Below are 26316 nucleotides of genomic sequence, written 5' to 3' on the forward strand. Positions count from 1 at the left end.
TAACAACAACTGAAGCTCATCTCATAAAAAGAGCATAATTAATGGCATCCAGAGCAGAGGTCAGGTATCACGCTCACATACACTTACCTGCTCTCACTGTTTCACTGTTCCTAGCATACCAGTAATACCATAATCTGACGTAATGGCAACCAGTGACTCTGAAAGTGACTTCAGTGATCTCAGCTCCTTTGGCAACACTCTCTCTCCTTTGTAACTTTAACTTACTTTATATTTTTAGCAACCACAAAAAAGTTCAAAACTACACAACTGATGCAAACTACAAATAAGAATTCTGCCAGCTGGTGTTTAGCTGTAACAATGTATCACATCACTGCATCACAATGCAAAGCAAGGGACTAGCAATCACAAATAGTGGCCTGTCAGGAATTGAGTGGCACATTTTACAAATCACATTTCTAAAAGCAGAATCAAAAAGCAGAAGTTTCAAAAATTTCACCCAGAAACATCAAACAGGGAACTCAAACACTGTTTTTAAAGCAACCGCTTCATCTTCTTAACATGGAGTCTAAAATCAGATCTAAAATCTGATTGGTCTGGCCTTTTCTCATAACTTTCCAACCCTGTTCAGTTGAGATGATGATTGGTTGACTTGAATTTCAGCAGCCTTGATGGGAAAGGTTCATGACTTCTTATGCAGCTTGATTAGAGACAATATATCAGGCGTAACTCGACTTGACAGAAGCCTTACTAAAGAAATGTTCTTTCAGTGGATGTTGTTGACTGTTTCCTTGAGGTGGATGTAGCTGCTCTGAGGTAGAGCAGGTCATCTACTAAGGTTAAGGAAGGTTAGTGGTTTGATCCCAGGCTGCTCCAGTCTGCACGCCAAACATCTTTGGGCAAGATACAAACTCCAAGTTGCTCTCCGATGCGTCCATCTTTCCAAAGCATGCCACGCATTCTGTGAATTTTTTCGGGACTGAAATAGCATGGGGTGGTTTTATATATTGTAATAAAAAATTGCATTTTTGCAATTAGTGCAAACTCAAAAAAAATTTATTGCACTAATTTTTGCAATTAGTGCAATTTATTTTCTTGATCTCGAGGCTGTTTTGTTCATTCTTTCTTGTAGACCGCGTTGTTGCTCAGTAAATACATGTTCTTCTTACAATTATGACACTATTATCATTTATTAAAAGCAACACTTCCTGAGTCACATTAAACATTATGTAATAATAAATAAATACTTTTTTTCTATTCCCCACCAGAATCATCTTCCTGTGTAACTCTTTACAGTTCAGGTGCTATTTTTAAATCACTTAAAGTGAGTCCTGTTTTACCTCCTCTTGTAAAGTTGAATACTTGCAGAAAATAAACTAAATGTGTGTTTTTTCGGTGCAAGATTTCCCGTTGACGATCGCTGCTCATGTGAGTCTCTGAGCTTTCAGCAGGTTATTTGATGAATACATCGTTCCCAGGCCAAAAAAGGAAAATCTCAGTTGCACGGTGAGACCACGAGCATGATCGTTGTTTATTTCAAAATTCACTGGTTTGTTTCCTAAATTTGTCTCACGTGGACAACAGTGAAACTGTTGCATAGCATGCCAGCATGTAATTTTGCTACACTGAAAAATTGGGGATTTGTTGGTCACACAAACACAATCTTTGCACACCTCACTACTCAGATTTGTTTCACTGTGACTTTGTTAAAAAATGAAAATCCAATCAAAAGTTCTGACAAAGCACAAATGGAGAGAACATAACTTCCAGACAATGTCGTTACACAGCAGCTTCAAATAAAGTGGCTCAGAATTACATGAGAATATAACCTTAAAGAGGAAAAACAGTGTTTTTCATTTTTATAGGCCAATTAAACAAGGATAACTACACCTCATGAAGTACTCTCGAAACTACAGTTTGATAGAACCATAAGCAAAAATGTTGTGATATGGGAACATGGATTATTGTTAGACGATCGTGAAAACACAGCAAATGTTCAGAAGTGCCAAACTCAAGCAGCCTGCAGGAACAACTTACCCTGCTGATGCTTTGGCAGCGTCGAGTCCACACGCTGTATCTCTTTTCCTCTCTGAAGCTCTGACCTTCTCTGACCTTTGGCTGGCTGGGCCTCCAGGGTTAGAGGCTAATAACATACAGTTCAGAGAGTTAGCCATGCAGTCCGTACTGTAGGCCTTACCCCACTGAATGCTGACTTGATGCTTACCTGTGGGTGCTGTGCACTGGTTATCCTCTTCATTCAGGGTGCTCAGCTGTCTTTTGAACTCTAATAAGAAGGAAAAGCAAAGATACGATTTTACAAATCAAGCTAAAAAACGAGGTTCGTGTGCCATCACGCTAGCATAGCAGCTACACTCTTTTCTGTGCTGAACCTAACCATGTACCTGCATCATGTTCACAGACTGAAAGAGAAGGAAACACATGAGCAGAGGAAAGATGTAGAGAAGGTGAGGCGGTCTCTAATGCAGATGTGACCTGAGGTTTCCAAAAAGAAACATATCCAGACCCTCCGCTGGGTTTCTCATCTAAAGGCTGAGCAGTGGGCAGAGAAGATGAAGCTGACAGGAAAGAAAACAAGAAGGGAAAAACAGAGACGAATGAAAGAGAAGTACAGCAAGCAGCCTCTGATCAACATGGCAGAGTACTGGTCTGGGTTTAAAGTAGAGCAGAATTACATGGCATCTCTAGTCTCTGCTTTTTCTGCAGAAGTGCAGCTTGTCCAGGATCACTGACAAAGGGATGCAGAGACGTAGGAGAGTGGGCCAGCTGTGCTAGAGGGACCTGAGATTTAGGAGGCCTCCATTCAGTCTGCCAGGAAGCTGGAAAACAAAGGGGAAAACATGGGAGGACAGAGTAAGGAAAAACCAAAGGTAAAGGTCAAGTAAAGGGTGTGGAAAATATCTGCTTGGTCTACACTTTAATCTCTGTCCCTTTACCTGACTCTGGGGAAAACGGTAGACTTGTAGGTTTGATATGGGCAGACCCCATATCAGACTCTAGCAGAGGTGGGGCAAGCTTTTCAGAGGTGGAGCAGGCTTTGAGAGCAGGACGTGGCGGAGGTATAGGGAAAGAGCTGAGTAGAGCTGAGGATGATGATGAGGAAACAGAGGAAAAAGAAGGACCACTCTGCTCTCTACGTGCACTAGTACAGGCTGAGAAAAGACAAGACAAGAAAAGAAAAGAAAAGAAAAGAAAAGAAAAGAAAAGAAGAGAAAAGAAAAGTTATCGCTGCATTATTGTGATAATCAAGACAGCAAACTTTTCACATGTGAAAATATACAAGGGAAGCTTACCTGTGCATGCAGAGTACTACATATAACATCGGCTGCATGACACACTACTTTGTGTAAAACACTACATTTGGCAGCAGTTTGACAACTTTCCAAGGATACATTTAGTTTTAGTATTTAACATATGAAAGTATTTATTCTGCAGTTATTTTCAAAGCTATGACATCAGAGCTCTGTCAGTGCTTAATGTAATGGTCTGTTCTCAAAATAGATTCAGATCAGTAAGTCTCATTCTCAATATGAAAACTATACTTCTAATGATGGGTCCACACAGGAAGTGACCAGCAGTGACGTGGGGCCAGAGGCCACTGAGACAGGAACAGCCTGTGAAGCAGTGGGTCAACTTTAACACTTTAACCACCTACCAACATGCTCGGCTTCCCTCTATCACATCTCAAGGCCAAACTGGTTTCATCATAGGAAGACATGGATTCTTTGTTTGGAATATTGTGCAAAGAGAAACTGCTGAGATCTATCCTGATTTAAATCCCATGTGTAGGCTGGACGGAGATATTTAAAACACTTTTCAGGTTTTTGGGACTCCTGCCCGTCCCGTCTGCCCAACAGATTGATTTTCCCAAGTGGACCACCACAGCTTTTGCTATAATGGTCCACTTGACTGGCATAGTTTGTTCAATTTTTATTATTTAGATTTTATTACAAACAGAACGTACAGGACTGGGGGGCCAGGAAAGAGAAAGACGAGGGGGAAAGAAAAGAAACTGAAAATCTGCTCGATCACCTGCTGAGAAAAAGAAACAGCACAGCAGGGAAACCACAGCACCAACCAACATGAGCATCAGTTACAGTGAGCAATAAATATCCAGTGTTACTGAGCAGCATACAGAGCTAATAATGCATGATATGTTTAGACCACGATAGTGTGTGTGTGTGTGTGTGTGTGTGTGTGTGTGTGTGTGTGTGTGTGTGTGTGTGTGTGTGAGCTTGTATTCTGCTTGTATTACCACTTGTCCCTTAACCGAATTGATAACTTATTTCCTTGTTAATTTACAGTTAGCCATAATGCTTTAATTTATACATTGCTGGTGTAACTTTGTTTGACACACTATCCTGGGTTTGTTTGTGGTAGCAGCAGTTACATCTATTACATCCATGCATATGTTTTAAAGCAAACACTACTAACCATCAGGTCATTTGAATTTTCTTCTGTTCACAGGCAAATGTCCGGTAAATTATGTTTCTTCATATTGCTTTGGTTATAATTACCATGTTTGTCCATGTATTCAGGTCCTATATTTAAGACGGGTATATGGGAAGGGCCGCCAAGTATTTCCTGTTTATACCCACATAGCAAAGTTGGTATGGCCCTGATCTGGCCCACACAATGTGCTTACACATGGCCCACATGCCGCAAAGAATGACGGCCCTTTGGTGGCCCAGATCTGGTTTGCCAGAGGTGGCCCACACATGGGCCAGCACAAGGCCAGTTGCAGACACACTGCTGGCTCAGATGTCAGCCTAATGTGTACCTTAATCAAGCCATGTAATAACAACATGTGCCGGAACATAATAGTGCAAAAGTAACATAACTCTGTTCTTTTATAGCGCTTTTTTGCTCTCCCAGATTACTCAAAGTGCTCTATGCCACATTCACCCACTTTCTCTAAACTGAGTGCTTCCTAACTGCATTCATTCACATTCACACTCTTGACATGCCGACTGGAGGAGCCAGGGATTGAACCACCAACCTTCCGATCAGTAGCTGACCTGCTCTTCCTCCTGAGCTACAGCCACCCGGTGGTGACCATGAGTAAACCGTCACTAGGTTTTGGATAAAGTGTAAACTAACAAACCTGTCAAACCTGCATTTGAAACGTTGGCTACCATAGCAGTATAGTATTGCAACAAGGCATTTGGGTCCTCTAACTAAAATAGGAAAACAGGAACATGAATAGTGCCATCATTGCCAGACCTGGCCTACATCTGGTTGACATACACCCTGCCATGACACCAGTCAGTCAGAAGTGCCAGCTTGATGCCGGATCCGGGCCAGACCTGTTTTCTATGAGCATGCCATCACATAGACAGTGCCATCTATGCCAGGCCTGGCCCATATCTGGATGACATACGTCTTATCATGCCAGAGGTCAGCCAGCAGTGCCGGCTTGATACCAGCTCCGGGCCAGACCTGCTTGCTATGTGGGTATAGGGTCATGAGGTCATTAATTGCATCACTGGGTGTAACCAAATGAAGTTTTTTTTCATTTTGTATTGATTATTTTCTTTAAAGTAGCCTTTTGAGTTGTACTTCATGCAGTGTTTTACTTTTCAAACCATTTAGCTGAGTAGATAATTGGCAAATCATAATCATAGATAATTGGCAAACCTTCTGGAGGAAACCTGGTCTTGTTAGGAGAGACGGCATCCATCCCACTTTGGATGGAGCAGCTCTCATTTCTAGAAATATGGACAAATTTATTAAACCCCCCAAAATTAAACCCCCCAAAATATGACTATCCAGAGTTGGGACCAGGAAGCAGAGTTGCAGTCTTACACGCTTCTCTGCAGCTTCTCTCCTCCTGCTACCCCCCCAAAAACCCATCTCCATAGAGACTGTGTCAGCTTCCAAAAAGACAAAAAACAAACTAAAAACCAGCAACAAACAACTTAAACATAAACAATCACAAAGAAAGAACAATACAGTATCCACATCTGAACCAAAGAGTAAAACAGTGAAATGTGGATTATTAAATATTGGGTCTCTCTCCTCCAAGTCTCTGTTAGTACATGACTTAATAATTGATCAACAAATTGATTTACTCTGCCTTACAGAAACCTGGTTGCAGCAGGATGATTATGTTAGTTTAAATGAATCAACACCCCCGAGCCATTCTAACTACCAGAAATCTCGAAGCACAGGCCGAGGGGGCGGTGTGGCAGCAATTTTTCACACCAGCCTATTAATTAATGAAAGACCAAGACAGACTTTTAATTCATTTGAAAGCCTGATGCTTAACATTGTCCACCCCAGCTGTGAAACTCAGAAACCAGTCTTACTTGTTATCATCTATCGTCCACCTGGGCCTTACACAGAGTTTCTGTCTGATTTCTCAGAGTTTTTATCTGATTTAGTTCTGAGCTCAGATAAAATAATTATTGTGGGTGATTTTAACATCCATGTAGATGCTAAAAATGACAGCCTCAACATGGCATTTAATCTGTTATTAGACTCAATTGGTTTCTCTCAAAATGTAAAAGAACCCACCCACCACTTTAATCACACTCTAGATCTTGTTTTAACATATGGCATCGAACCTGAACATTTAACAGTGTTTCCTGAAAACCCTCTCCTGTCTGATCATTTCCTGATAACATTTACTTTTACAATAATTGATTACACAGCGGTGAAGAGTAGACTTTATCAAAGTAGATGTCTTTCTGAAAGCACTGTAACTAAGTTTAAGAATATAATCCACCCACTGTTATCATCTCCAATGCCCTGTACCAACACAGAGCAAAGCAGCTATCTGAACGCTACCCCAACAGAGGTCGATTATCTTGTTAATAATTTCACCTCCTCACTACGTACGACTCTGGATACTGTAGCTCCTGTGAAAACTAAGGCCTCAAATCAGAAGTACCTGACTCCGTGGTATAATTCTGAAACACGTACCCTAAAGCAGATGACTCGTAATCTAGAGAGGAAATGGCGTGTCACAAATCTAGAGGATCATCATTTAGCCTGGAGAAATAGTTTGCTGCTTTATAAGAAAGCCCTCCGCAAAGCCAGAACATCTTACTATTCATCACTGATTGAAGAAAATAAGAACAACCCCAGGTTTCTCTTCAGCACTGTAGCCAGGCTGACAAAAAGTCAGAGCTCTTTTGAGCCAACCATCCCTTTAACGTTAACTAGTAATGACTTCATGAACTTCTTCACAAATAAAATTTTTATCATTAGAGAAAAAATTACCAATAATCATCCCACAGATGTAATATTATCTACAGCTACTCTTAGTACCATTGATATTAAGTTAGACTCTTTTTCTCCAATTGATCTTTCTGAGTTAACTTCAATAATTACTTCCTCCAAACCATCAACGTGTCTTTTAGACCCCATTCCTACAAAACTGCTCAAAGAAGTCCTGCCATTAATTAATTCTTCGATCTTAAATATGATCAACCTATCTCTAATAATCGGCTATGTACCACAGGCCTTCAAGCTGGCTGTAGTTAAACCTTTACTCAAAAAGCCATCTCTAGACCCAGCAGTCTTAGCTAATTATAGGCCAATCTCCAACCTTCCTTTCATATCAAAAATCCTTGAAAGAGTAGTTGTCAAACAGCTAACAGATCATCTGCAGAGGAATGGTTTATTTGAAGAGTTTCAGTCAGGTTTCAGAGCTCAGCACAGCACAGAAACAGCTTTAGTGAAGGTTACAAATGATCTTCTTATGGCCTCTGACAGTGGACTCATCTCTGTGCTTGTCCTGCTAGACCTCAGTGCAGCGTTCGATACTGTTGATCATAATATCCTATTAGAGCGATTAGAACATGCTGTAGGTATTACAAGTACTGCGCTGCAGTGGTTTGTATCATATCTATCTAATAGACTCCAATTCGTGCATGTAAATGGAGAGTCCTCTTCACACACTGAGGTTAATTATGGAGTTCCACAGGGTTCAGTGCTAGGACCAATTCTGTTTACATTATACATGCTTCCCTTAGGCAGTATCATTAGAAGACATAGCATACATTTTCACTGCTATGCAGATGACACCCAGCTCTATCTGTCCATGAAGCCAGATAACACACACCAATTAGTTAAACTGCAGGAATGTCTTAAAGACATAAAGACCTGGATGGCCGCTAACTTTCTGCTTCTTAATTCAGATAAAACTGAGGTTATTGTACTCGGCCCTGAAAATCTTAGAAATATGGTATCTAATCAGATTCTTACTCTGGATGGCATTACCTTGGCCTCCAGTAACGCGGTGAGGAACCTTGGAGTCATTTTTGACCAGGATATGTCCTTCAACGCACATATTAAACAAATATGTAAGACTGCTTTCTTCCATTTGCGCAACATCTCTAAAATTAGAAATATCCTGTCTCAGAGTGACGCTGAAAAACTAGTTCATGCATTTATTACTTCCAGGCTGGACTACTGTAATTCATTATTATCAGGATGTCCAAAAAACTCACTGAAAAGCCTTCAGCTGATCCAAAATGCTGCAGCAAGAGTCCTGACAGGGACTAGAAAGAGAGAGCATATTTCTCCTGTTTTGGCTTCCCTTCATTGGCTTCCTGTTAAATCCAGAATTGAATTCAAAATCCTGCTCCTCACATACAAGGTCTTAAATAATCAGGCCCCATCTTATCTTAATGACCTTGTAGTACCATATCACCCTATTAGAGCGCTCCGCTCTCGCTCTGCAGGCCTACTTGTTGTTCCTAGAGTATTTAAAAGTAGAATGGGAGGGAGAGCCTTCAGTTTTCAGGCCCCTCTTCTGTGGAACCAGCTTCCAGTTTGGATTCGGGAAACAGACACTATCTCTACTTTTAAGATTAGGCTTAAAACTTTCCTTTTTTCTAAAGCATATAGTTAGGGCTGGACCAGGTGACCCTGAATCCTCCCTTAGTTATGCTGCAATAGATGTAGGCTGCCGGGGGATTCCCATGATGCATTGAGTTTTTCCTTTCCAGTCACCTTTCTCACTCACTATGTATTAATAGACCTCTCTGCATTGAATCATATCTGTTATTAACCTCTGTCTCTCTTCCACAGCATGTCTTTATCCTGTCTTCCTTCTCTCACCCCAACCGGTCGCAGCAGATGGCCGCCCCTCCCTGAGCCTGGTTCTGCCGGAGGTTTCTTCCTGTTAAAAGGGAGTTTTTCCTTCCCACTGTCGCCAAAGTGCTTGCTCATAGGGGGTCATATGATTGTTGGGTTTTTCTCTGTATCTATGAAGCGCCTTGAGGCGACTTTTGTTGTGATTTGGCGCTATATAAATAAAATTGAATTGAATTGAATTGAATTGAATTAAATGAGTTTGTCAATTTCATGCATAATCTTATTCCTGTTCTTTGTTTAGAATTGTATTGTTTGGTCCGACCTATTTGTTTCGATGGTAGAGACTAACGAGGTTCAGGTGTGGATAAAATCCTGTATAAAGCAAGTGGGATTTTTTCCTACCAGGTTGATTGTTTTATGGAGATGCCAGAAATAAAGTATATTTAAAAGAAGCTTAAATAGTCTGCTGATGCTGTTTACTTATCACCTTCCTTGCTGCTTACGTTATGCTACTTCACAGTGTCTAATAATGGGCGTGGGGAGCTAGAGGGCACGGGAACTCAGTCCTGAGTTAAACCTTTCTCAATTCCAAGACAAGAAGCAACTGCCAAGATAGCCAGGATAGCATTGGCTGGCTAGGACAGCACATCCATGAAATGGTTACCCAGGCAACCTAAGACAGGAACATCAGCTGAACACCAACTAAGCAACAAAGCAAAGTATCACTTCCTGTGTGGACCCACCTTTAGTTTACCTGTTGCTATCAGATTTTATTTCCTTCATACATTTTATGGTATGTTTGCTTAAATGGATGTTTTACCCTGAAGTGCAGCATTACCCTAAATAAATAAATACCAGTTTACATGATGCATCTACTCTAATGTCAATACGAACAGAGCAGAACGGGATTCCTTGCAAACAGCTTTGTTTTTTCCAAAACAAAGCTGTTTGCAAGGAATTTGAGGATTGAGGGAGATAGAAAGATGGATCAGAGGGTAAAGGGGAATTTTGAAGAAATTAAAGAGAGGAAACCTTGGGCCTTCAAGGCTTCAGTTGAAGAGGAGCCAAAATGGAAGCTTTGGGGCCTTTGAGGAGCTGAAATGTCCACGAGACGCCAGCAGAACATGTCCAGGAAGCGCCAGAATCAGAAGAGAAAGGGAGCAGTGTGAAGATAAAAGACAAATAACGAGAGCAAGTGAAAATATGCAGACTGTTAACTACGCTACAACCAGAAGACAGGATTCACAGCATTTATGAAAATGCACATGAGAGGTGAAGGAGAGAGTGCAGGCAGTGGAGATGAGTTTGATGGCAGGAGTAACCTACAGCCTCACCTCAGTTGTTGCAGCATTAGCTATAATAATGACTTCTAGCATTATAATAGGATATAATGAGAAAGAAATATCAACAGTGAGCTGCAGTTTTATCCTAACTTTACTAAGAATAGGTGTAAATCCATGAACATACACTCCTTTAACAGAAAGTGCTTCAGCTCTGCAACTGGTGCAACAGATGCATTGATGCATTAAATCAAATGCAGATAATCCCTTTAAAAATGGGCTCTCAGGGTCAAAGAGAAGAAAGGGAAGCACACAAAACTAGTAACATCTGTTGACGAGTACCTGATCCAACAGTGTGCTGGAAGATTTTGGGGAGTACAGGAAGGTGAGAGTGTGCAAAGGCTGGCAACGAGTAGGCATCGGGAGAGGGCCGAGCTTGCTGGGTAGTGCTCGGTGGTTGTGCGTGGGTTTGCAATGAGAAAGATGGAACAGATGGATCAGGGACTGGCAGTGACCGTAGAGGATAAGATGGTGCTGAAAAGGTGGAAGAAATGCCAGAAGACCTTTTCCTATCAGTCTCTGAGGTCACTGAGTGAAAGATATGACATGCACAGGGATAAGGGAGAAGATGGAAAATAAAGAAATGAAATAAAGGTCAGCAGGAAACAGGAAACAAGCAGAAATGTAAAAACATAATGACATGTGTACTCCCAAACTCCCAAACTGGCTCTAATAAATAAAAAGGTCAGGTTGGACACTGATTTTAACCCATTAAATCAGTTTTAGGCCAAACCTTTAGGTCAAATTAATGTAACTCTTGTTCCAGGGGCACAATCGAAAAATTGCAATGGTTTATAAAAGCACCAACTCTGTGCTTTTCAGTGATATTAGGGTCAGTATGGTCCTCCCAGGCAAGGCGCCACATCCAGATCTTGTCAAATAACACAGAAAACAACAAAAACAAAACAAATTTTTAAAAAAACACAATAAAAAGAACCAAAATGCCTTTAAAATGTCTGTTTTCTGCAGAGCTCCATCACACTGACTCTCTCTTCTTTCAACCAAACTTTAATGCAACACCATGCCTGGAATTACCGTAATTACTCTAATAAAACTGAAAAGCACAAATCGCTGCTTTTAGGAAGCTTTGGAATTTTTTCATTTGAGCAAATGTTTCAGGAGTTACAGATGTTTAAAAAAAAACATTGGAAAATGCACGGCAACAGGTTAGGCTTTAGATCAGGGTGTCAAACTCCAGTCCTCGAGGGATGTTGCAGCAGTGACACATGAAAAGGTTTCAGGACACCGGCCCTCGAGGCCTGGAGTTTGACACCCTGGTTTAGAGGGTTAAAGTAAAGTCGCAGATGCATATATGAAAGTGGGTTTTTGTGTTATTTTTAAGAAAACATATGTGAGTGTGGAAAGTGGAAGAGAGGAACTGAAAGGAGGAAGAGAAATGATAATAAATTCACAGAAGTGAGAATTACCTGTGGGGCCTAATTCAACTACAGGCCTCCAGGCCAGATCATGAACTCTTTCAGTGGGGGAAGCAGAGGCTTTTGTATGAAGAAAGAAAACAGCAGGCAGAGTGATTAAAAGAATGGAAAGCACATTTTATATAGGAAACCAAAAAGGAAGCAGCAACAGTTAAGGAATATAAGTTCAAAGAGAAACAGAATAGAGAGAAGGGGCATAATTTCCTCCCTCCAACATGAGTCTAAGCTAAAAACAGTTTCTAAAATGCTTCGTTCATGTGGCATTGATTCCATATCTACCAGAAACAGAACAAATCTGTTTGGAAGTGCCATGAAAAACATATGAGCCCTTTTCAAGATTTCTTAGTTTTTTCATATTTGTTGTTACAAATCAAGAAAATTTTAATATCAGACAAAGATAAGGAGAATAAATACAAAATACAGTGCAACACAATAAAGTTACGATTTCATTATTGGAACAAAGCCATCCAAACCTACCTGGCCTTCTGTTAAAAAGTAATTGCTGCCTTTATTAAATCATGAATTAACTGACTCCAAACCTAATAACTGCTCGTGCCACCCTTGGCAGCAAGAACTACAATCAAGTGTTTGCAATAACTGGCAACAAGTCTTTCACATCGCTGTGGAGGAATTCTGGCTCTCTTCCTTGCAGAGTTCAGACTTTTAGCAGATTGTTTTTTTAGTCATTCAGAGGTGGACTTGCTGGTGTGTTTTTCAGATCATAGTCCTGCTGCATTATTCGAGTATGCTTGACTTTCCTGCCCTGAACTGGAGATTATTTGATTTTCTGGATTCATGGTTCCATCAATCATAGTAGTCTCTGCTGGTACAGAAGCTTGAAAGCAGCTCCAGACCATCCCAGTACCACCTCCATTTCTGACTGTTGGTATCATGTTCTTTTTATTAAATATAACACTATATTTAGAGTTTTAGTAGTCAAACCTTCCAAAAAGTTAATCTTTTGTCTCATCAGGTCAGAGAATATTTTCTTAAAAGTCTTGGAGGTCATTCAAGTAGTTTTTTGGCTAATGTGAGACGAGTCGTTGAGGTCTTTGGGGTCAGAAGTGGTTTTTGCCTTGGAACTCTCTCATGGGCTGAGGCAGGTGAGGCCTGCAGTTTTTTAGATGCTGTTCTGGATTCTGTTAAGGCCACCTGAATGAGTCATGATGGTGCACTTAGATCAATGTTGTTGTTATAGGCCGGCCACTCCAAAGAAGGATCGCCTCTGTTGGTTGGCTAGATTCCCAAACCCTTAGAAATGGCTTTGAAACCCTTTCCAGACTGATAGAAGTCAATGACTACGTTGCTCAGCTGTTCTCCAGTTTCTTTCAGTCATGGCATGAAGTCCATTTTTTTCTGGTCAGCATCACTTTGTCACGCAGGTTCTAGTCAAGTGATTTCTTGATTCCTAGGTCTGGCAGTAATAAGGCCTGAGTGTCACGATATCTTACAGCATCCTGCCATGACACTGCGGGGCGACCGTGGCTCAGGGGGTTGGGACGCGTATCTGTAACCGGAAGGTCGCCGATTCGATCCCCGGGCTCTCTGTCCTGGTCGTTGCGTCCTTGGACAAGACACTTTTCCCTACCGCCTACTGGTGTTGGCCAGAGGGGCCGATGGCGCAATATGGCAGCCTCGCTTCTGTCAGTCTGCCCCAGGGCAGCTGTGGCTACAACCGTAGTTTGCCTCCACCAGTGTGTGAATGTGAGAGTGAATGAATAGTGGCATTGTAAACCGCTTTGGGTGCCTTGAAAAGCGCTATATAAATCCAATCCATTATTATTATTTGTCTCTAACCATCGGGAACCCTCATGTTAACTTTTATCGAGTGGAAAAAAGTTAGCATTCATTCTCCAGCTTCGCTGTGTTTATGTTATGGTAGCATAGCTGTGTCGCTAGCGATCACGTAGCACATCATTATATACCAGCTAGCCCAACTTCAGTAACCCTGCAAACGTCACTGCTGTTTAGTTTTCTGTCTTCATTCATGTTGGAAGTGATAGCAGAGCTGTACGTTTGAATTTTGTCAAAAATCTCTCAGTCAGAACATGCTATATCATGTTTAGGTGAAAGCTAGCGAGCTAACTTCCTGCTAGCTTCTAACTCTGTTAAATGTAACTAATCCTGTTTTTATGGATGCCTGGGTGTTAAAATTAATTGTTACACCTGGTAAAGCAGCAATGCTGATCATTTTATTAAAGATGAAAGATTTTAGACAGTTTTTAACTCTCAGTGATGTGGCTGTGTTCGTTTGACTTTGGGACCTGAAGCGGACAGAGTTTAGGACCCAGATTACTCCACGAGGCTCCTGACTACGGTGGCCGTAATGCTCCGACAATCCATCAAGCGGTGCGGCTTCATAGCTTACCAAAGTCGTACTAAAACATTTTTTGACAGATTTTTGAGCGCCGTGTACCACATAAAATCGATTTGAGGTCAGTAAGCACAACCAGAATTCATACATAAGGCGCACTGTTGATTTTTGAGAAAATTAAAGGATTTTAAGTGTGCATTATAGTGCGGAAAATGTGGTATACAGAAGAAAAGAATATATCGCGATATATATCGTTACCGCACGTGCTTCAAATTATACCACGATATGGATTTTAGGCCATATCGCCCAGCCTCAAATGGGAGTAACTACTTGTTCACACCGGGCAGGTAGATCTCCTTAGTTTTTAATAAATGATTCATCATTTAAAAGCTGAATTTTATATTTATTCAGGTCATCTTTGTCTAATCCCAAAAAGTTCATTCTGGTTATCTGGACGTCGCGTTTTCAGTGGGAGAAACATTTCGTCACTCAAACATGCAAAGCACCCAGAAGAAATCAGGAAGGGGACAAATACTTGTTCATGGCACTGTATGTATTAATTCTGGTATTGTCTTTTTAGGTACATATTTGCACTTTAAATCCAATATTTCTAGCTGCAAATTTTAAAACCTAAAAAGCGCAGGCATGCATTGACTCTTGTAGCAGAAAATATTACACAAACAAAAATCACTTGTAGAACTATCTAAGACTACCTCAGGTATTTATCCTGATTCATCAGACCAGACCACCCTATTTCATTGTCTCATCATCTAGTTCTGATGCTGTCAGGCCTTTTAGGTACTTCTGCTGGTGAACATGTACCAGCACTCTGACCAGTACATATCCATGCAGTCCCATATGCAGCAAACACAGAACCTGAACTTTTGGAGATGATATAACTGTTATCTAGCCATCATATCTGGGCCTCATCATTACATTTACTATCTGTAGGCACCTACTAAATGTGTGACACAGGTAAACCACAAGACATCGTTTATCTTCCAGGCTTTGCTTTTACCTAAAAGTTGAGTATTTTGTCTTCTGTCATTTTTAGCCTGGTTGAATCAGTGCACAGGTATCCTCACAAATCTTACCTGTAACATAAGTAACTTGTCCTGTTCCAAAGTTTGACCTTCTCTCTTCGCTGACTTCATCGTCGCTGTCATTAAAGTCATCCAGATTACCAATATCATTCTGTTTTATGCTCATAAGACTGGCCAAACTCTGCATGTCCTCATCTCTGTGATAAAACAAAGAAATCAGCAGACATCACTACCTTTATCCAGCTCCACTAATATTTTCACATACCTAACAGAAAGTTTTAGATTCAATGCAAAGCTGCTGATGTCACACTGGATGTTACACAAACTGCTGATCTGAGCGTGCTGTGCTCAAATGTCCAGATACAAATTTTATAGACCACATACGGCCATAATCCACCCAGTAAAACCTCAACAACTTGGACATTACGTTGGAAATCTGCAGAGAAAAGTAATCCTCACTGCTCCTGGAACGTCATAAAAAATAATAAATAAAAATGCTTCTTGACTTACGTGGCCTTGCCTTCCCTGAGAAAGATGCACGACAGGTTGAGCTTCAGTGTGGCTTCCACCACTTTCACAGAGAGTGGTTTGAGCGTCAGTGTTAAATCGTACTGAGCTGGTGTGGCGCTTGCATACTTCTTCATATTGACATCAGCTGATGCCAGCACTTTTTTACATCCTTTTGTCTCCTGATTTAAAAAAATAGAGTTCAAGTTTGAATGCACACACATTCATTAATCCCAAAGATAATTAGTCACCACTCAACAACAACACAACTCAAGGTCTAACCACAGTATGGCATAACATAACATTGCCCCCGCCATCTTTTTACTCAAAATATTTTTATTGAGTGATCAATACTAACAAACCCTTTCCTTACAAACCCCACAGAAGTTAGCTGCAACACCACTGAGCTTCACGTTCCCATTAACACAGACACACATCAGACCTCGATGGAATAAGCAAGTCAGTTAGTCAGCAGGAACATCCTGAAGGTTAGGTTAAGGTTAGAGAAGTTTGTCAGAAAAAGACCCCAGATTTGATCAAATGTGCCCTTTTGGTTCTGGATGGAGCAGTGGATCTTTTCAAGACTGAGACACAACATGAGATCAGCCAATGATCGTGGGAGGGCGGGGCAGCAGCCTTCCACCTCAACAACATGGCACGCCTAGCCAGGAGGGAACCAAAAGACCGCAGCCGACGTTTTGCCCCATTAATATACTGATCATCCTCACAAAAATTTGCCAAGGCAGGGTAAGTCCAAAACGTGGGTTAGTTTGGCATCATCAGACCTGCACCTGTTACAGCGAGGGTCTAAGATAGGATAGATTATAGCTAATTTGGATTTAGATAAGTGGGCCCTGTGGTACTTTGAATTGCAGTAGGGAGTAGCACAGAGCAACGTGGAGTTTACCAAAGGAATGAATCCCAGACGACATCTGGCAGAGATATGTCCAACTCCCTCTGCCCCACCATCTTTGATAAGGGATTCGATGTGCTTTGGATCCTAAGCTGTTCTGGTTCTACTTCGTACTTTTCTTGTCCCATCAGTTCGGTACTAGTTAGTCACATAATCATCTTGCTATTGCTACTCAGTATGGCTGGATATGGTGAGAAAATCTTCTAATTTAGTTTGTTGTTCTTCCATTTTGGTCCTGTGTCGTTACCACAGAACACCTCTATGTCCTATTAGCCAGGTAGCCAAGTTTCAGGCCCCAAGTGTTTATGATCATACCACAATATGAAAGCTAGCACAAACAGATCAGACTTACATTCTCAATAACAAAAGTCCATTCTTTGTCTTCAAACTCCTCTGCAGCTGGTTCCTGTCAGAGCATAAATAATTAGCTGAATGACATATTATATTCCCCATCTATAATCCATATAATTAATCAGCTCCATACCTTGAAGAGTGTGACCGTGATATCTAAACTCTCTGGAACCTGCCAAACCACCAAGCCTCTGTAGGGGTTCTGGATTCCTGGCTGCCAGCTGTGCAGCTGACAGAACAGAAACAGGAAGCATCAAGAAAAGGCTGCAAATCACTAAAGAGGATTATATCAGTCCAAAATGGAAAATGTGGTACGTTTTAATTGCTATGCAAATTGGATGTGCAGCCTTCATGTATTAGGTCAAAATATTTAGTAATGACTAATCCCAGTGTAAAAACTACTCCATCTGTCAGATGCTCACGTAGAAACACTGGTTTTATATTATGACAAGTCAAATTTTGTTCTTAAGTAGCGCTGGCACAACTAGCTCCTTTCGGTGCTTTGTAAAGACGCTCGTTTGTTTCTCCTTTTATTACCTTTGTGCTGTGACGTCTGCTCCTTCTGATCCACACCACTCTCAGTTTGTCCGGTTGCCTGAATAACAGCAGAGCGTATATTGTATTTTACTGTATTTTACTGTGTCTGGCAGCATACAATGAGTATATTACAGCAACAACTAAAATCCTTTTTCAACACAGACACTGTCTTACACACAGATAAACAAGTTAACCAGTTTCTGAATGAAAGTTTGACTTTCACTTCAGCCAGGCTGTAGATTTTCTTCTCCAGCTTCATGTTGGTAACAAGTCCCAGGCTGTATGTGAAATCTATTTTTTACAATAGACACTGACTCTGTTGTGAGCAGAAACACTGACATGTTTTGCCTGTTTCATTGCAATCTGTGTGGCAATGATGATGGCACCCACGATTTGGTCAGACCTTGTGTAAAACACACAAGGACACACACACACATACATGCCAAACACACAGAGGACAAAGACAAAAGGGGAACCTAAATGGACAAGAAACTGAAACATACAAGCGCAATCCCAAAAGTAAGGACTCCCGCATCGACCGAAATGGGGATAGAAAGATAAACAGGTCGTGCCCGTGTCATAGCTGCTCACCAGCGCCGCCGCACAATCTTTCAAATGTTCTTTCAACTTTGGGAACAGGTGAAGTCCAGACTGTAGGGTGGATGGGTGATGACGTTTCAACCAAAGTTTTGCAACAGAGCGACAGTTTAACGGGCGACGTGTGGATGCGCGGTGTTGTGGAGAATGCTTACGCTCTTGCTCAGCATTTGTCTTCTCCAGTTCAGAAATGCCCTTCTGAGTTTTTCCAGTGTTTCACAGTGCCAGCCATCAAAGTCAACCAACAAAACCCCCTTTCAGTCCCAAAACACAGCTGAGCACTGTGCGTAAGCATCGTCCACGACACCACACGTCCACACGTCCACACGTCGCCTGTCAAACTGTCACTCTGTTGCAAAACTTTGGTTGAAACTTCATCATCCACCCTACAGTCCAGACTTCATCTGTTCCCAAAGTTGAAAGAACATTTGTTCAGAAGGCGATTCTACAGCATCGGCGATGAGCAGCTATAACATGGGCATTGTAAAACTACCAGGCTGATGCTCAGTGGACTGAGGCATAGTTGCATTATCACAAACAGGCATGGTGCAGGAGAGAGTGTCTCCTTTGAGTGGACTGGTTCTTATACAGCACTTTAACACAACCTGTAGACTCGATCATTCGCAAAAGCACTTTTTTCTACGCTGTTTCCAATCTAACATTCAGTGGATGCATCGAAGAGTAACATGGAGTTAGTATCTTTCCTGAGGATTTGGCATGCAGACTGGAGCACCATCCAACCATCAACCTAGTTAGTAAGTGACCACCTGAGCTACATCCCTCAACCCTCAGTGAGCGACTAAGCCCGTAAACTCATCAGAAAAGAGTTTACAAGGTCAAGGTTCAGGGCAGCTTTCCCATAGACATCTATGGGTTACGGTCAGGTAGGTTTGGTATACTTAAACAGGATGTTTTCAGGTTTAAGGCACCTTCATGTTCCTTTCAGTTTTCAGGCTGAAGCTGAGCCCATTGTTTCTACAGCCTGGGGTAAGACACATGCATGGGTGTGGGCGAATCATTTAAGCTTGTCATAAATGACATTTCTGTGGCATCACAATCATTGTACAAGTCTATCAGAAGAATGTTTTAAATATGGATCAGCTAGGCTGTATGCTCCTCAAACTGTGAAGCCTCCTCTAATATGGTTACACTGTAACACTGTGCATTTTAAAATGAGGTCGTTATACATCATTCCTGGTACCTGTGAATGTTTTCTTTCAGGCGCTTTTGTCTCTACAAACCACTGAGTTACTCACCACCACAGGCCTGTACATTTATAGGTCAGCACAGAAACATGTCTGTTATAAATAGTGCAGCAGGTGTTGCTCTAAGCTCTGTGAAGCATGTTGTCCATGTCTGTTCTCTGTCCGTTGCTTTCATTCTCACTCATCGCTCACAGTCTCTTACCAAAAGCAGCTGGTTAGTTGATCATTTGGGCAAGTGTGCAACAGTTTTCTGCTTTACTCACTGTATTTGTTTTTGATTTAGAGCAATTTGGTTAAGCTTTATGACAACTTGACAACTTGTAGTTCTGGGAATCTTTTCTATTAGTTATGATCAAAATAGTTTTCATCAAAGCCAAATCAGTCCAGTTTTGGGTGTTTACATGATGAATCTGCCTATAAAAAACATTTATTGAGATCATTTTAGTCGGAGGTCAAACTGAAGCATGTTGTTAACTCTTGTTGCAAATTAGACAGTGTGACTGGGTGGTAGACGACCTCGGGGTCACATCTGGCCCTTTAGTTGTCTGCGTGCATATCTGCATGTTCAATGTCCTACTGTCGTTGTCTGGTTCTCACTGTACATGTCACTTCCTGTCTTACTTTGAAGGTGCCTCGTCTCATGCGTCTGATTGGCCCCAGCTGTGTTTCCCCCCGTTTCTCGTTCCCTCATTATCCTTGTATACTTCAGCCCTTCGTTTCACTCTGTCCGTTGTCGCGACCTCCTTCATTTCCCTGCTGTGTGTTCTGCCTGCCTGATTAGTTCAGGCGTCGTCCCAGTTTACTTAGTTTTATATTTCACAGCTGTGTCTTCTAAAATAAAGGCCTGTCTGTGAGTCTGCAGTGGGATCCTGTCCTGCCTGCTTCACACAGCAATTCATGACCCTGACATCAACAAATACACAGATTCTCCTTCAGCCCCCTTTCACTGGTCTGAATTGGCCCGATGTTTTCAGAAAGAAATACAGACGTATGTAAACCGTCTGCTTACTACATTACTCACTCCTTCACTGAGTGTCCTCGATCTGAGCTGCTAATCTGCATTACTCCTGGTATAAAACTGGTTACTATTGACATGAACTGGCTGCATCTTTGTCCTACAGACATGACCAAACATTTTAGCAGTGACACAAAGTTTGTTTCTTATGCACTTTGCTGCTTCAGTTTTTGTTTCAAATAACAAGAAGAAGAAGAAGAAGAAGAAGAAGAAGAAGAAGAAGAAGAAGAAGAAGAAGAAGAAGAAGAAATGTACAATTATAGATCATAAGTTTCAAAAACTTTTTGCTGGGAAAGAAATAAAAGTTTAGTTTTAGTCGTGGTGTCAAAATCTTTGTCACCGTTTTAGCTTTGACATTTAACTTATTTCAGTGTTAAACTTTTGTGTGTGGTTTTATTGTTCCGGTGAATATCGGCTTTGATCTAATTGTCTTGGGATGAAATCCAGAAAAGAAAATCCTATGGGACAAAATAAGGGATGCTTAAAACCACCTCGGGCACTCTGACCTCAGAGATTCCTTCAGAGCCCAAAAAGAAAGGACGTGATTACATGATAATTACCTTTTACAGTGTGCTGTCATTAGATTTCCAGTAACACTGCCTTAACAGACACCACTGACCCCAGTACAGAGCATGCAAAATGTGACAAATCTCTCTAAACTACCACAAAGCACAAACAGTGTGAAAGGAAGGCCGGCCAAAATACAAGCCAGGGCCAGAAGACTGAAAACACATGTTGACTGAACAATGACTAACGCCAGTGGAATTAAAGGAACTCCTACATGCCGAACCTAAAACAGCAGCTCTAAAGCTAAGCACAATATCCTCTGTATACATAAACTGGAAATGGCCAAGAGGAACATGTTTCAAGCTTGTCCTGAACACTGAAAACCAGACTAATCATCCAATCTGTTCACGAGAAGAGAAATGCCGAGCAAATACCAAGATTTTAGATGTTTTCTGGAAGAGGCCAATGGGGACTGATGGTTCATCCATGAAGATGTCTCTGGCTCGTAGAGTCAGTTATAGATCTACCTCCTAAAGAATTTTCTTCACTTTGCAAAATATTGTAGTTTTTCTTAAAGAATTTGGCAATCATCATCCTAATCATGTACTCCTTTATACTCCTTTATTCTCATACTCAAGTTCAACATCTGGGATCAGGTCCAAATATCTGATCTGATTAATCTGTCGTGGAATAATGAGAGAAAAAAAGGTCCTTATCTTGCCAAAACAAAACTTTTAGTGACTGGGCCAGTCGGCTTTTTGGGTTCATTTAAGGCCCCGTCTCTCACTGGTAGACTCATTTAATAATTCTGTTATTTAGATTTGTGCACCATTACATGCTGATGTTTCACAATCACAACAACAGTGGTCAGTTATATTGTAAGGTAAAGACCCTCCACCCTATAAGAATAGTCAGATGACACTAAATAGTAACAGTGGGAAGGAAACAAACTCCCTTTTAACAGGAAGAACCCTTCAGCAGCATCAGGCTCAGGGAGGGACAGCTACCAGCTAACAGCCAGGACTCGCTGGAGGTGAAAGGAGGGAGACAGGACAAAAGCAAGCCAGCCCTTGCAGCCTGCGTCTATTGCAGTGTAACTAAGGGAGGATCCAGGGTCACCTGGTCCAGCCCTAACTATATGCTTTAGCAAAAAGGAAAGTTTTAAGCCTAATCTTGAAAGTAGAGATAGTGTCTGTCTCCCGAATCCAAACTGGAAGCTGGTTCCACAGAAAAGGGGCCTGAAAACTGAAGGCTCTGCCTCCCATTCTACTTTTAAATACTCTAGGAACAACAAGTAGGCCTGCAGAGCAAGAGCGAAGTGCTCTAATAGGGTGATATGGTACTACAAGGTCATTAAGATAAGATGGGGCCTGATTATTTAAGACCTTGTATGTGAGGAGCAGGATTTTGAATTCTGGATTTAACAGGAAGCCAATGAAGGGAAGCCAAAACAGAAGAAATCTGCTCTCTCTTTCTAGTCCCTGTCAGCACTCTTGCTGCAGCATTTTGGATTAACTGAAGGCTTTTCGGGGAGTTTTAAGCCTTTAAAAAAAAAATTAAGGACAAACGGCCATAATTCATATTTGTTTTTGCTTAATTCTTAATTGCCAATATATATAATCAGTGTGTGGGTGTGACACCAAGGAGCCACTAATCTGAGAGAATGTCTGACTTTATAAATGTATGATTAAATAAAAGAAAATGTATTGAGTATTCAGTTTTAAAGAAAAACAGCAAAAGAAAGTATTCCTGTAACTGGATTAAAAGGGATTATGCTAAAAGATGTTCATGTAAGAATAAGATCATGACAGAGAGGTTGTATAAACTAATGGAACATAAGGAGAAATATGCGACTGAATGTTCCTATACAATGAAACTTTCTATGGTAAGAATAACATGGAAAAAAAGAAACTGTAATGAAGTGATTTTAACTTTTAAAGTTAGTTTTAAATCATGTATGATGACAACTCAGACAGACAGGGAGAGGATGATGAGGTACGGGTGGACAGTGATTCCACAGGTGAGACCAGACGTTATCTTAGACGATGTGACGTAAAAAGGGGGAGAAAGGAGGAGCAGGTATAAAAGCTTTGTGCAGAATAGATAAGAAGAGCAGTTCAGAGGATTGGACCTAAGATGTTCACAGCTGGAAGCTCCTCCTCATGCCTGGGTGTGCCCATCTCTCCAACCTCCTTCTTCACAAGGATCCGAACAAGCTCAGCATTAGCTTACAATGGGTTCATTAGACACATGTAACCGAGGTGATTTGATTAATATTTTCTGATTAGTATTATTTGGTTCTGCTTTTGTTTTGCTCCTATTATATTGCTTTAATAAAATATCCTTCGTTAAATGGTTTTAATTGTGGGCCTTTACAAAGGGACTGGTAAAGTATTCATCTACATCACCATGAATGACTCTTACAGGTTAATCCAGCCCTCCTCAGTCTTCCAGGACGCTAAATTTAACCCAGTTAGTTACCAAGTGCACCAATCTAGAGGGGAGCTGCAGTAACAAACGGGGCTGCTGGCAGCTGGGCCTGTACTGGCTCTGTCACAGGAAGAAGGGTAGGCATTCAGGGCTTTTCAGGCAGTTAGTACTGGGCTAATCCCCACACCCAGTAGCTCCATCTAAGCACTGCTTACTGGATAAGACTCACAGCACCAGAGATTGGGGTTGGTTTTTCCCTCTACAAATAAAACAAGCTTTTTTACACTGACTCTTTGGAGATGTTTTGAGCTAAAGGATGATTGGAGATCGACCTGCAATTAGTTAAGACAGCTGAGGCTGAGGCTGTTTGAGTAACGCTGCCATCATAGGCCTGTGGTTCGTAGGTGATGATTGAGACAGATTAATCATATTTTAAAATTGAAGCACTAATTTATGGTAGGACATATTATAGCAGTCTTGAAGTAATTGGTTTTAATAGACACATGATGATTGCTGAGGTTAATGCAGTAGGATCAGTCAGATAAAGACTAAATAAATATAAATAGTATTGAAAGTAGCTGAACATATTATATATCTGTGGTCAGTTATTTTTTCTCTAATTGTTAAAATGTTATTAGTAAAGAAATTAGTGAATTCAATACTTTCTTCAATTAATGATGAGGAGTGAGATGTCACAGCTTTACTGAGGGCTTTTAAATAGAGCAACAAACTATCTTTCCTGGGAAAATGAAGGTATTCTAAATTAGTGAGATACCACTTCATCTCAAGGTGCATGTTTGAGAGTTATACCATGGAGTCCACTTCTGATTTGAGGCTTTCTTTCACAGAGGGGCCACAGTACCCAACAATCACATGACCCCCTATGAGCAAGCACAACAATGGGAAGGAAAAACTCCCTTTTAACAGGAAGAAACCTCCAGCAGAACCAGGCTCAGGGAGCACAGTACTCTCTGCAATGAGGAATTATGTTACAGCACCTTCCAAAAGATACTGTAATGAAATCTATTCCCCAGCTGTCTTTATTGTAAATGTAAATTTTGTTAAGTAATAAATAGACAAAACTCTTAAATGTGCACTTTCTGTGCCACATGTCAGAGCTCCAGAGTGTGATTAAAGTGGTGGCTGATTTCTTATACAGCCCAGCCTCACAAAATGTGACCAGTTAGTGTAAAGTCAGCTGGTGGTGGCCCAGCACTCACCCAGAATCACATTATGAGCCACAAAAACACAAGTGTTTGAATCTGGTTGAAGCGCTACTTTACCGGAACAACTGCTTGCCTTCATAAAAAGGTTTCCTCGTGTTTTTAACTCCTCCCAACAGTTATTGCAGACCTGGGCCTGCCACAGATTTCTTATAAGAGGGGAAGTTTTTACCCATGACCTCAGTGTCCAGAAGTCTACTTTCAGCCAATGATGACGGCGTAGATGCTTCATCCTTCCACCTGCACACGTGACACCAGCAGTGACACTAAACTGCACCACCACTCACTCCCACAGCCACGACAGTTTTTTGGCTTGACCCGTTGCCATGGTTATTAGGATGCCGCATGGTAACAATTACAGTTCTCTTATCAAGAAAACAAACACGGAAGTAATGGGGCGGGCTCTCTCTGCAGCAAAACAAAGCATTTAGCATTATTTTTTCTGAACATTAAAACCTGAGGTATTGTGCCGACGACCTGTAATTACACGGAGTAATTGTATTAAGTCTGTCAATAAGACGTTAATGCGCAGTGATAAATACGCCGGCTCGTGTAAACTGAGTGTGGATGATACACTTAGTTTCACAGGCTTTACTCGCCGAAATGAGAAGTTCACACGCCTGACCGGAGTTTGGCATCACTCTCTCTGTCAGCCTCTTTAACGCTCAGAGAGCACACCACGGAGCAGTGCCGGGGTGCGCAACAAATCCACAGTTATCAAATACTGACAAATATAAGAATTATATCACTCACCATTTATTTGTACATTCTATGATCAGCTCTTGAAACGAAGCCGCAAACTGGAATTTCGACGCCTTCTTTCCTACCCGCTGGAGCCGTTTCCAAACCGAAGTCATGCTCGACCCTGTCACACACGCTGAAGTTAAATTACACGGAGGGCAGGCGTGTCCCCTCTTCCGTGTTCCTTCACCGGGGAGTGGATGGGAGACTCCACCTGCCTCGATGACAGATCCTCACCAGTGCTCGATCCGTAGACACGGTACAAAACAAATACTCCGGTCACATATCGTGAAGTTAACGCGGACAAACCGGAACCCATCGTCACTGGGACTTTCAAAATAAAATCAGATGTCTCTTCCAACTTCCACCCATCAACAAAGGAGGAAGTTTACAGTTTAAATCTCATCGTGAGCATTTAAAACAAAGGTTTTAACAAAAATAATGATACATTTTCCACTAGAATGCTTATATTTTGGCACAAATACATAAATAAATAAGAGGAAGTCAAAGGAGAGCGTCACAGGGCGAGCAGCCAAAGCACACAGAAGAGCCCCACCCAGTGTTTACACTGTGGTTTCACTGCTAATCACACTGCCAGTAAAAGTTTGGACACACCTTTTTATTTAATGTTTTTTCTTTATTTTCATGAATGTTTACGCTGTAGATTCTCACTGAAGGCATCAAAACTATGAATAAACACATGAAATTCTGTAGTAAACAAGAAAAGTGTGAAATAACTCAGAACATGTTTGATATTTCAGATTCTTCCAAACAGCCTTTGCTTTGAGTCCTGCTTTGCTCACTCTTGGCGTTCTCTCCATGAGCTTCATGAGGTCGTCTCCTGAAACGGTTTCCAACAGTCTTGAAGGAGTTCCCAGAGATGCTGAGCACTTGTTGGTCCTTTGCCTTCACTCTGAGCTCCATCTCAACCCAAACCATCTCCACTGGGTTTAGGTCAGGTGACTGTGGAGGCCAGACCATCTGGTCAGCACTCCATCACTCTCCTTCTTGGTCAAACAGCCCTGACACAGCCTGGAGGTGTGTTTGGAAAACAAATGATGGTCCAACTAAACACAAACTGGATGGGATGCATGTGGCTGCAGGATGCTGTGGTAGCCATGCTGGTTCCGATGAAT

At 41.4% G+C, this 26316-nt stretch overlaps 1 protein-coding gene across 10 annotated transcripts in view; it reads right to left on the reverse strand.

The window, feature by feature from the left end:
* ehbp1l1a (EH domain binding protein 1-like 1a) overlaps window positions 1-25485 on the reverse strand; it is a 46608-nt gene extending 21123 nt beyond the window's left edge. For 2 of the 10 annotated variants that reach the window (XM_026161264.2, XM_026161243.2), the window contains exons 1-14: window positions 25193-25485; window positions 17463-17520; window positions 17059-17154; window positions 16927-16980; window positions 15665-15843; window positions 15206-15351; window positions 11789-11857; window positions 10644-10889; window positions 10054-10116; window positions 2913-3128; window positions 2652-2795; window positions 2361-2534; window positions 2183-2242; window positions 1996-2101 (exon numbers count right to left, since the gene is read on the reverse strand). In XM_026161264.2, the coding sequence (XP_026017049.2) occupies window positions 1996-2101; window positions 2183-2242; window positions 2361-2534; window positions 2652-2795; window positions 2913-3128; window positions 10054-10116; window positions 10644-10889; window positions 11789-11857; window positions 15206-15351; window positions 15665-15843; window positions 16927-16980; window positions 17059-17154; window positions 17463-17520; window positions 25193-25296 (1715 nt within the window). In that variant the 5' untranslated portion in view covers window positions 25297-25485. The remainder of the gene's footprint in view (window positions 1-1995; window positions 2102-2182; window positions 2243-2360; window positions 2535-2651; window positions 2796-2912; window positions 3129-10053; window positions 10117-10643; window positions 10890-11788; window positions 11858-15205; window positions 15352-15664; window positions 15844-16926; window positions 16981-17058; window positions 17155-17462; window positions 17521-25192) is intronic. The other 8 variants (XM_026161285.2, XM_026161256.2, XM_080298296.1 and 5 more) reach the window with 8 other exon arrangements.
* Window positions 25486-26316: the final 831 nt, after the last annotated feature.

The sequence above is a fragment of the Astatotilapia calliptera genome, chromosome 3 (genome assembly GCF_964374335.1).
Source record: "Astatotilapia calliptera chromosome 3, fAstCal68.1, whole genome shotgun sequence".
Classification (NCBI taxonomy): domain Eukaryota; kingdom Metazoa; phylum Chordata; class Actinopteri; order Cichliformes; family Cichlidae; genus Astatotilapia; species Astatotilapia calliptera.